A 12312-nucleotide genomic window follows, 5' to 3' on the forward strand; every position below is an offset into this window, starting at 1 on the left:
CAAGCAGAGGTTCAGTGTCTTTTTGTTTTGTTTCCCCAGTTCAGACTGCAGAAAAGATATTGTGATGGGTTGTTTTGTCCTCAAACTTTTCACCAAAGAACGTGTTAAACCGACCACAGACTGACTCACGAAGGGTTTGGTTTGTGGCTGACTGTAATTTACTGATCTGCTGTTTTCACATCAGGGGATTTCAGTCGCCGGCCATATATCAGGCAGGGGAAGTTTTATTTATCCGTGGTTTCAATTTTCAATAATTCAGTCGTTTTGAGAAAGTAACGTGCAAATTACAGTTCTAAGAAACAGTGACATGGGGTGTCTCATTGTAAGCTTTTTGCTACGAGCTGCAGTCATTGCAAAGGAAGCAGTTTAAGGTTTTGGCAACGTTCCCTGAACTCAACCACACGGCTGTGTTTCTGTGAAATCCTGCACATAAAGTTGAACAAAACGGCAAAACATGCTTTCCATCCACAACCGGGAGGTTAAGGCAAGACCCAAGTTCCTCCAAGAACAATTTTAAAGGATGCGTCATGAATAATATGTTGGTTACAACTGCAAAACTCTTTCTCCTGCAAGTCAATATCTGTGTCATGAGGCACGCTGTTTGATAGAGACTTGTTTACAGATCTGCAATGTGTAATCTTAATGTAGATACCCTTTTAAATTATTTTCTGTCAGATTCGAAGACTGACATTGTTACAATTATGTCCTATTTACCTGGCAGGTAAGTATTTTCGTCATATACGCTGTAATATTGTGGCGTAAACAAGCAACCCTCCTAACCCTCAGCAAAAGTTGTAATAGTACCATGCAAAAATATTCTCAAGTCTTGTGTTCAGAATTTTATTTAATACATAAAGTGGTATTATTAATAAAAATCGATGTATGTTTATCATATCATATTATATTGTTATATTATATTTAGAAATACAATGTTAACCTATATGAGATGTAGAATTTAAAAAGCTGACTTTAAAAACACTGCTTTCAAATGATTTAATGGGTGGTTATATGAGCTCTATCTTAGTGACCATGTCCTCCCTGTAGAGTTAATGTAGGCCAGTGTAAAACGAGAGTAAGTCATTGTTGAAAACTCGCAGGTGGTGAATCCCTGTCGTTATACAGTAGAGGTCAACTCCCCTTCGGTTTTGTGGCGTACAGATGTGATGTAACATTACAGATGCTGTACTGTTCAGGAACAGTATGTGTGAACAGCACGTATGGGATTATATTGGTTGTTTATATTTATATTTATATATATATTATATATATATATATATATATATATTTATATTTATATTGGTTGATTATATTGACGGGACCTCTCCCAGTGATGCTGCGGCAGTTACGTGCCGGCTGTAGGAAACTGCGCATGCGTCCAGCTAGGAGGCCACCGTTTCCGAAGGTCATGCTGTCAGAGCAAGATAATACCTCCCTGCTATTTCCGTTTTGTGATTATAGCACTCTCGTGTTATCAGTCTTTTAAATCGTCGCGAGCCATTGTGGAGTTGTCTATCGTTGCTATTGTGAGTTTAGATTCATACCGACGAATCACATTTTTATAAGCGGATAATAGTTTATGTGTAAAAAAAAAAAAAAAAAAGGAACAGACTACCACAGTCAAATTTAGTGAAACACGAGAAGCAGTAGAAGCACAAAATGGGATGCGTCGCTCTTCACTAAATGTAAGTGAAATGACCGCTACGAAATAAGAAGTCTGCTCTTTGTGAGATCCTCTTTACTTCCCCCCCCCCCCCTTTACCAACGCCGCCTGGACTCGGATCGGGAGTGAACCATCTCGCTCTTTCATTGAATATCGTATCTTTGACGACGACGCCGCTGCTTACGTGACTTGTGACGTAGCTTACGTGACTTGTAACGTAACGTACGTGACGCAGCAGCAGCAGCAGCACCTCCCTGGTCTCTCCTCCCTTTGTGCAGTTGTCAGGCGCCTTCTCAGCTCGGACCGGAACACGCAGAGAGGTACGTTATGTTATCTCGTCCTGAAATAATAACACGGAGGAGGAGGGTTTTGCTTTTACCGCACAGTTTCGTTACTACCACCGGTGGGGGGTCGTTTTTTGTTGTTGTTGTTGTTGTTGACGTCTCATCCATCGGTTTTTAGCCGAAGCGGGACGCTTCAGGCCCCCGCTTACTTTCACAGGCTGCTAGCTCGGTGGCTAATTGCGGTGCGGTCATTTGGCAAGTTCAGAGGAGGTGGAGGAGAAGGAGAAGGAGGAGGAGGCGGCGAGTAAATGAAGATGTTTTAGCTCCACTGCCGGTTTAAAGCCTTTTTTGCGTTGCCCGACGGCCTGACGGGGAGTATATTGTCTCCTCGTTGACACTTGCCCGCTGTCCACCTTTGACAGCGAGCTAATGCTAATCCGGCAGCAGCAGGCGAGGTGCAGGAAAAGATGCTCGCCTTCATTTAAAAAAACAAAACAAAACAAAAAACTCTTTGTCCGAGACGAGACTGTTTTTTTTTAATATATTTTTTAAAATTTTTTAAATGAATTGTCCCCTCTTGTCTCAGCTGAATTTCTCATCAAGTAGACATACAACTAAGCCAGTGCTGAAGGGCAGGCATCGAAACAGGTGCTGGGTTAAATTTCAGGAATAATCCTCATCCTGATAACATCATGAGATGTTCTTTTAAAGTGATTTGATATATATATATATATATATATATATATATAAAGTTAGAAGCCTCTAAGGTTTCCCCCCCCTGAGGACACCTCAGTGACAAGCTGTCATTGCATGCAGGGCTGTCCTGGTCCTTCGTCCTTTGCAGCCTTTGACATTCCTGCCTTCAGCCATGTAGAAGCTATAAAAACCACACATGCACAGTAGGAGAACTGGCAGATTGCATGTGCCCGAAATGCTTAATGGGTGAACTATTTCTCTCTGTGTGTGTGTGTGTGTGTTAGCAGACACTGTAGATACCTGGAAGGGAAGAAACGAGTATTGAATTTTAGGGACAAGATTTAGGCTGTAATTATGGTGATTTAATCGAAGAAGAGCAGGCGTGGATGCATGGCATCGATTGTCAATTTGGTAGAATTTCATGTGGTATCTTTCAGGTTTTTATAACGCCACTAAGATCGGGTGCGGTTTAAAAATGTCTTTAAAATATTGGATATTGCACTACTTTAAAATAGTTGTCCTTCTTGGGATTTAAGAAATGGTAACGGAGAACTTGTGTGGCTTAATCATTTCACTCAACTCTTCAAAATTCCTGTTCTATCTACTATCAATATTCACGTGTATGTTATCGATATTCCTGCGCAACTGCTGTACCTCGATAACTGTTGTGCTATTGAAAAAGCGTACCTGTGACTGTCCCGATGATGAAATGTCTTGCACAACAGGCTGTTCACGAAATTGAAGGACAAAGAGTCGCTCACAATTCAGAGGGTTAGCAAAGGGTCTGCTTTGTGCCTCAGTCTGTGGCCCTCATTGTCCTTTCTGAACGTGGCGTCTTCCGCTTTGAAACATCAGATTTGAATGAAGGAAAATCACAGTAGTGACAAAATGACCTTTTGTCTTTCCTTTAGTGGTCTGAAGAAGAGACCATGGCTAAAAGGGTTCTTAATGTCATGGATAAGCTTTTAATTGTAATTCTTTGAAACTCAAAACACTGGAAATTAATAGTTAAACGTGTCATCACGAGTGCAGGTTTGAAGGAACGTGAGTGTGCAGGTACGAGAGTCTCTGTGTTCCCTTCTGCCTTCGTCTTTCGGCAGCATTGCACTCTCCGGGGCACATCACATCCGATCTGTCAGACTGTTTCTCTGTTGTGTTTTGAGCTCTTGCTGTTGTAAAGCTGTAACACCAAAGGAGGGTTGGGGGATGGGGGGGGGGGACAGCAGGATGTTGTTTTTATACAAAGACTGTTGCAAATGTTGGTTTCTGCTCTGACCACTTCCTCTCCGTTCTCAGATAATGGCCATACCTCCCACCTACGTTGACCTTGGAAAGTCTGCCAAGGATGTTTTTACCAAGGGATACGGTAAGCAACAAGTAGCCTGTTGTGCTTTTAGGGCAGTGTGATTTGGAGGAGAACAGTTGCGCCGCAGCAAAACACTGCCAAGACACGCAGCTTACGTTACTGCATCATGAAGGCAATTCTGAGACGCTAAATATTTTACGAAATGATCCTCTTTGCGTCATCGTGGTACTGTGCAACTTGACAGATGGGGAAAATATTCAGCGCTGCATTATGACAGAGGCGAAGCTGGCCGGCGAGGCAGCTGTTGCACTAATGTTATTCTAAATATAAAAATGATTGCATTTTAGCTTCCTCCAGTTTCTCTATGTTGTTTCATTGAAGAGAGTAGCCGGAGAGTAGCTTATTTCTATTTTTACTTGCACTCCTTCTTTACATGATCCTTTGTTATACCTGCTGTCATTGGAAGAAATATTTAATGGTTTGTCACTCTCTATATTTTACTGTGAAGTAATCAACAACATTTCTCGCCGGGTTTGATACAACACCTTCCCCTCAGGCATTGTACAAATCCAGCGCCTGCACACCGCACGATGTAAACACGAGCAGTTCGCTCAAACCAATGGCAGCCCCGGTGTAAAGTTTACCGGTAGCTGAACACATGTTGAGGCGTCGTGACGAGCCTGCGGTCGGAGCGGATGTCCCTGTGTTGTGTTTGTGTTCATACACACACACACACACACACACACACACTCAGCCGTGCTCCGATGGTTTCTGAATCATGTCCACTGAGTGTCTGGGGAAGTCCCGATTCTCGCAGCAGACTGATTCATACGAACAATCGACGCCGAATCACTGCAGGCTTCCCAGTGACTGTAATTTGTTACTGTGCAGTTTAGCTTCGACTCCGCTGCTCACAGCTTCGGTGCTTGCTGTCCGGAGACCCCGTTCGCATTAACGGCCGCTCTAAAGGGCAGACCATGAGGGAGCAGTTCGGCCGTTTCATCCAACTTGATATTTACCCACCAAGTAAAAGATCTTAAAAAAATATTTGCATGTAATATTACTTTATTATACATTTTTTTTTGGCATGGTGGTTACTTGACAAGTCTTGCAGAATTGTGTATGTCAGGATCATTTAATGGAAAAAAAATTGGAGAAACGTTTGTTTAAATTTTATTTTATTTAACCGTTTTGTGGAGTTTGAACTGTCTCTTTGGATGAGTATTAACAGTGATGAGTGAACCTGGACAAATTTGATGCAAAGTGACCGTATACCTCTGGGTCATGTGAAGCATGGTTGGGTGAATCAATTGGTGGCCGTAATGCCATGCAGGGGCACAAATGGGGTCGGGCTGTGTTTGACCAACCTTCTAGCTATTATTCATGACTGACAGCACTAATGCTCCCACAGGATCGGCATCAAATGGATGCCCACATTTAGTCAGGGGCATATAAATAACTAAATGTACCCGGGAGGCTGATAATGGCTATTCCATTGCACTCTTATCAACAATTTTGGTTTAATGTGCTTTGAAATCTCTCAAGGGACTTTTAATAGAACATTTTGCTGGGTAGGACTAATAGTAAGAATATGAACCATTTTAATAGCATTAAAGTGGTTGATATTGGTAAATAAGGTTGAGTTTTAAGAAGTCTGATCCACTAATAACATCTGTCAGAGTGGTTGTCATTTAAAGGTCTATTTGTATGTCATCCAGACATCTTTTTAATCTTTTATTAAATGTTTGTCTGTTTCAGGCTTCGGGCTCATCAAGCTGGACTTGAAAACGAAGTCTGAGAATGGACTGGTAAGTCATCACCAGTCATTATCAGATTATCTGAGCAGGCTGCAACCGTCCCATCAGGAAGCGCTTTCACACCTGCGCAGCCTTTTCTACACATTACACCATGGAGCTGTATGCGAGAATACAAATGTCCGAACCAGTTTGTAGGGACATTAAACTTAACCCTGTCAGCTCCCTCGTACAAAGTCTCTGTCATGTCTGATCGAACCCACGTGTGAATAGAGCTGGTCTCTGTCTGGAGGGTTCACAGCGAGCGAGTGGGCATAATGCTATTTCTATCATGTGACTGAAATGAAACTGGAAAAGTCCTCAAAGACGCCAACAAAAACGTCTAACTGGAGAGACGATGAGATTTGGGAACTTCTGTCGGTAAAAGCCAGCGCAGACGCGATCCGACGAATTCAAGGAACGACATGACACTCGGTTGTTTACGATCAAATTACTGGAAACAAATCCCTGCGATTTCAGTAAAGAAGCATTTCTAGTAGGTGAAAAACCGCCCGCTACAGACAATTTCCCGTCGTGTCCCGCATGTGTGAAAGGGCAAGTCCGGACAACGACCTTGAAAACATTGTTTGGAGTTCATGAGAAAACACCTGTAGCTTCAGATGCTCCTGGCAGATAATTAAGAAGCTGGTTATTTGATCTCCAAAACATTACTAGGACGCTTTGGTCTCTTACATCAGGGATACAGCACAGTGATGTATTGACCTTGAAAAAGCATCTGCAGGATTCTGGATAAAATTTCTGTTCCAAAATTTTGCTAAGTCTTTGACCAAAAACAACAAACATTTCAGTCATATAAACTCCTTAAGTCAAACATGTTTGGGTGCAAGACGTTTACAAAAAGACGTTTTTTTTTTTTTCTTTTTCTTTTTTATCGTGATAAAAGTGCCCGGCTGGTTAACATGTTTGTATGACTCTGACACTGATTCTATCATGTGAAGGAGTTCACCAGCACAGGCTCCGCCAACACGGAGACCAGCAAGGTCGCTGGATCGTTGGAGACCAAATACAAATGGGCGGAGCACGGACTGACCTTCACAGAGAAGTGGAACACTGACAACACTCTGGGAACCGAGATCACCCTTGAGGACCAGGTGATGTGGTGTGTGAGGAAGAAAATAGAAAATGCGACTTTAAAACGTCATCTATATTTATATATATATATATATGTATTCAACACGGCCAACTCGCTTGAGTCGAGGATGTTCTGTCATTTGCTGCGTTGTAAATATTCCTCCTTCTTCCACAGTTGGCAAAGGGGCTGAAGCTTACGTTTGACTCCTCCTTCTCACCGAACACTGGGTAAGGACAGCTGAACAGTCAGAATATCCTGAAAAAAGTGTTGGTTTTTTTGTTAATGTTTCAGGCCGTTGAATCTACAGTGAATGGGTGCAAAAAAAAAAAAAAAAAAATCAGCTGCACAATGAAGGAATTTATGTCCTACATGAGGTTCAGTCAGCAGTTTATCTGAGAACTTTTGGTGGTAACCGAATCTCGGTCAATCTTGGTCTCTGCCGAGATAAACGGGTTCATGTCTGCTGGCTTCGCATTTGGGGAAAAACACCAACAGGGGCACATGCAGAGAGAGAAAAAAAAAAGATACCGTTTACTATTTAGCTTCGAAAACGGATCCGTACATTTTACGAAGTAAACGTATAATCGACGACGTGGAAAGAGGTTACACGGAAACCATCTTCACTAATCTAGTAACGTGGGTCTCTGTTTGAATCAGTGCAAGTGTGAGCTACTGTAGTGGCTCAACTAGTTAACATTGGCCAGCTAGCTGAGTAGCTGCAGCAGAGTCTGTGACAGCGCCTGCAGGCCATGGTGGGTCTGCATGAAAGAACTGTCCTCATAAAACAGAATAAGTTAACAAAGGGCTCATCGAAAAGAGCACTGGAATATCTGCTCTGACGTTTTAGTCACCGAGTCTCTTTCACATCGGCCTAATCTTGCTTTTCATTTTCGATGTTGTTGCTGTTTTATTGCTTCATTTCTCCTCACGGTGAAGTCCATTCGACTGTTTTAATCCTGCTTGGGCTTAAACGTACTATAAAAATAAACCTGACTTGAGTTGACTTTAAAAAAAAAAAAAAAAACAGCCCTGGTTTGCCGTCAACCACACTTCTTTTAGTTCAGTCTGATGTTCCTTTCTATTGGGATGACGTTAACCATCTGCTCTCTTCCGCCCAACGTCGCTCCAGCAAGAAGAGCGGCAAGATCAAGACGGGCTACAAGTGCGACCACATCAACCTCGGCTGCGACGTTCACTACGACATCAACGGCACGGCCGTCCACGGCGCGGGAGTGGTGGGCTACGAGGGCTGGCTAGCCGGCTACCAGATGACCTTCGAGGCGGGCAGGAACAGGATCACCCAGAGCAACTTCGCAGTCGGATACAAGACCGAAGAGTTCCAGCTCCACACGAACGTGTAAGACGAGCACGTCCTCCCCTTGTCCCGTGCGTTTCAAATGGGCGAGGGCACAACGCGGCTTGTCCTCCATCTTTCTATAGCGCCGGTGTTTAATGAACAGCGTGGTTTACTGTAACTACAGCACCGTTCATTTTGTGCAGCTCATGTAAATTCCAGTTAAAAGTAGCGAGGAGGAGAAAAATATGAATAAATTGGCAGGAGTGTAACTGATTAAAACGAGCAGTGTTGAAATAAGCACCTGACACCATGCGACCGCCATGTTTACTGGCTAACTTAACTCGTCGGTTTGGCTCTCTGCCCTTCACCCAAGTGCCCGTCTGGTTATTTTTTATACCCAGGTGATGGGATTTGCTGAATTGCAAGTGATACGGGGTGAGCGAAAAGGCAGCGAGTGGGAGTCAGACAGCGAGCGAGAGGGAAGGACGGGACACAGTGTTAGTCCTGTGTCCTGCTGTGTCCCTGGTTGAGCCTTTCTGTTTCAGTCTGCAAGGGGAGTGGTTATGAGAGGTCAGACAGAGTGGAGTGGAGGCTTTACATCAGAGACAGTGCACCCAGCTGAGGAAGTCTTTTAACACGCATGCACATGCAAGTCAGGTATTATTTGTTCACAAAACACAATACCATAATTAATCCACATTAAGGTGGAAATATCACTGCTAGGGAAACATTCTTCATATTGCGGTAAGATGAAATATTTTGTAAACTGCTGTCCCCCCCCCCCCTCAGAAACGATGGGACTGAGTTTGGCGGCTCCATCTACCAGAAGGTGAATGACCAGCTGGAGACGGCTGTCAACCTCGCCTGGACTGCCGGAAACAGCAACACCCGCTTCGGCATCGCTGCCAAGTATCAGATTGATCCTGATGCATCCTTCACTGTGAGTAATAAAAAAAAAAAAAAAAAAAAAGAAGTCATTCTGGGTGTCTGCGATGTGAACAAACATGCGCCGCGACTGGTCGTCATGTCGACGTCTGGGTCACAGTCTGTCCTGCATGTCCCGACTGGCAGACCAACTTGGAAAGATGCCCTCAAGTCCATGTGAATACATCCGACTAAGCTGGGTCTGCTGGAAACTGGTTCAAACTGGCCAGTCGGTGGAGTCTGTCTGTGACAGAAAAGCCCGGGCTAATTTAGTCCTGTCTATCACATTAGTCCTTAAATCCCACTTGCAGCAGAGCCCATTAGGGTGATTGGTTGTTAATGTAATAATGGATTTTCTGGCTCTTATTACAAGTTAATAACATGACCAACACTCCCCTCTGAGGAGAAGCTATATCAAACCCCTTGTCCGCTGACAGTACCGGCTCGACTCGACTAGTTTTCATTTGGTTTTCCACTGTCTGTGGATGAGGGTACTATTTTTAGTATCCCCTCCGTCGGCGTTCCCATCAAGCTGAGCTGAGACTAAAAAGGTGACTTGAAAACACTGCAGACCACAAGCTTTCACAGTGGTGGATGACAAACTAGTGGAAGTTTGTGTCCTGACCCTCCTTCCGTGGAGAAGTTTCTTACACAGGCAGATCAACGTTTCCTCAAACATTTTTGAAGTCTTGCACCCAGCGAGTGTTTCATGAAGCCGGTGTTCAGAGCGTTGCTCTCACAAGACTGAAGTCCTGAGGAGAAACATGAAACCCACACTGAACTTTATTAGCTATTTTCTTTTTCAGTGGAATGTTTTATTGTAGAAGTGAAAGGTGATGTGAAAAACTACGTCCCGGTGGTTTCGTGCAATGTTGCTATAGTAACGCCTCCGCCTCGAGGCGGCACTATCTGCAGTGAAAAAACAAAATCCAGAAAAGTACCTGATACCAAAAGTAAGGGGAGTTGGTACTATCAGTGGAAGATGCAGCATTAGTGGTGGCATGTTTGAATTATGGTATTTATTTCAGAATTCACAGTTAAGATTTTCTTGACAGAGCACGAGGACCTGTGAATTTATAAATGCGTCGTGATGTGATATGATTTTTGATCTGTGTTTCTCACACAGGCCAAGGTGAACAACTCCAGCCTCGTGGGTCTCGGCTATAGTCAGACTCTGAAGCCAGGTGAGCGCGGTGTGTCTATATAACTTCAATGTATAGCTCAGTATATAGTTATAAGATAAGATAATCCTTTATGAGTCCCGCAGTGGGGAAATTTGCAGGATTACAGCAGCGTAGACAAAAAAAACAACAATAATGTAGCAAAATAAGTAATAATACAGTAGTAAGTGAGTAGGTAAGTACAGTGCAAATCCACAATAACTAAATATGACTAAACAAATCTGGTATGTACATGTGTATATATATATAACTGACAGAACTGACCGTTTAGTCTCGTTCTTGAAACACCACTACATTTTAAAATCCCCAAAAATAGCCTTTTTTTTTTTTTTTTTTTTAACGAGGGTGTACTAAGTGTAAAAAAGTTAATGTTCTGAGCAGTGGAATTGGGATGGCGGCTGTATGTGGACTATTCCACCTAAAGCTCAATTTGTGAAGTAAATTTTAGACATGCATGATGTAAATTACAATGGCAACATTGTAGAGAGATGAGCTTAACTGCTGCAGGATGTTTAGGATCTTTAGTCAGTCAAAAATGTAATAGTTCAACAGGAAACCTGTGTGTAACGTTTGAGGAATTAAGTTGCAAAAAAAAAAAAAAAGATAAATTTACACATTTTCATGACGCCTCTGTTTCTGCAGGCATCAAGCTGACACTTTCTGCTCTCCTTGATGGCAAAAACATCAACGCTGGTGGCCACAAGCTCGGTCTTGGTCTCGAGTTCCAGGCGTAGGAGGGATGAGGCAGCTTCCCTTCCAGTTCTCCCAGCACACATGTATTACCCACCAAAAAGTTGAGAAAAAAAAAAAACAAAAAAAATCTTAAATCCTCTGTTGATTAGCGCTCCTTCACAAAAAAAAAAAAACAACCTGTTGTCCCTAGACATGTTACAGCTGGAAATAAGACAGCATGAAGGTCAAATCGTTCTTGGGACGATCTGCTACTTTTAAAGGACCATTTAAGGGAACATATTTTGAAATCTTAGAGCCCAGTTCAGAACAAAACTACAACCGTTTTAACAAAAAGTTTGATCTTGAATTGTGTAGCTTGCAAGGGAAAAGTAGCCTTGAGTACATCCATGTTGGCCTCACTTTTTTCATCTCACTACATTCGTACACAACGCTTTAATTTGTGTCTCTCTGCTTTCCAAGCCAGCGGAAAGGGAAATTGAAACAGATCAGCCCGAAATGCATTAAGGGCTCGACACAGTTGGCATACAGTTAAATACTTACTCCACCAGATGGTGCTGCAGCTTAGCACCAGCAATCACTCCTCACTCAGAAGGTGTCGTGGTGAAATAGTTTTATTTGAACACGTCTGCACTGGAGAGCTCTACTGTCTGTCTTGATATATTATACAATGGGAAGGGTTAGTTGTCCTTGGTGTAAGCAGCTGTGAGTAGCTCTAAGAGACACTACACCCTAATGTGTACATTTTGTGTTTGCGTCTCACTCGTCTTTTGTGTCTGTGCATTTGGTGTGAATCCTGTCTTTTGTTACATATAGCAAAAACATTATTTTATTGAAGGTCTTGCATAGTTTAATCCACTCAAGTCGTCTTACAAAGGCAACGACCTGTCAATTTCACAGAAGTAGGTCACAGCCGAACTTCTCTGGATAAGAGGTACAGTCCTTCTTTGAAGGAGGATGGAAAGAATCAATACAGTTGCCAGGAAATGGTAGTCTTCCACAACTGGTTACGGGAATCATGCTTCATGTACTTGACAGTCTCGTCATTCCCTGAAATAAATAAATATCTTGAACCGGTTTCTGGTTGTTTTTCGTCTTCCGTCACATTACACAGTGGTGTGAAAAAGTGTTTGCCCTCTTCCTGATTTCTGGTTTGTTTTTTTTTTTTGCATGTTTGTCACACAAATGTTTCAGATCATCAAACAAATTTAAACATTAGTCAAAGATAACAAGTAAACACAAAATGCAGTTTTTAAAATGAAGTTTTTTATTAAAAGGAGAAAAAAAAAAAATCCAAACCCACATTGGCCTGTGTGAAAAAGTGGTTGGGCCACCCTTGGCAGCAACAACTGCAATCAAGCATTTGCAATGAGTCTTTTACAGCTGTG

General features: G+C 42.7%; 1 protein-coding gene across 1 annotated transcript; it reads left to right on the plus strand.

The window, feature by feature from the left end:
• Positions 1 to 1879: 1879 nt before the first annotated feature.
• Positions 1880 to 12001, plus strand: vdac1 (voltage-dependent anion channel 1). The gene is made up of 9 exons (XM_069717619.1): positions 1880 to 1980; positions 3937 to 4006; positions 5705 to 5754; positions 6699 to 6851; positions 7007 to 7059; positions 7962 to 8189; positions 8919 to 9069; positions 10180 to 10237; positions 10877 to 12001. Exons 2-9 carry the CDS (start codon positions 3940 to 3942, stop codon positions 10966 to 10968), a joined length of 852 nt encoding a protein of 283 aa, XP_069573720.1. The 5' UTR covers positions 1880 to 1980; positions 3937 to 3939; the 3' UTR covers positions 10969 to 12001.
• The last annotated feature ends 311 nt before the right edge of the window (positions 12002 to 12312 follow it).

This window comes from Brachyistius frenatus, unplaced genomic scaffold (assembly GCF_029030835.1).
Source record: "Brachyistius frenatus isolate BFR_SWC_R1_liver_20210118 unplaced genomic scaffold, ASM2903083v1 Contig_5, whole genome shotgun sequence".
In the NCBI taxonomy this organism is placed as follows: Eukaryota; Metazoa; Chordata; class Actinopteri; family Embiotocidae; genus Brachyistius; species Brachyistius frenatus.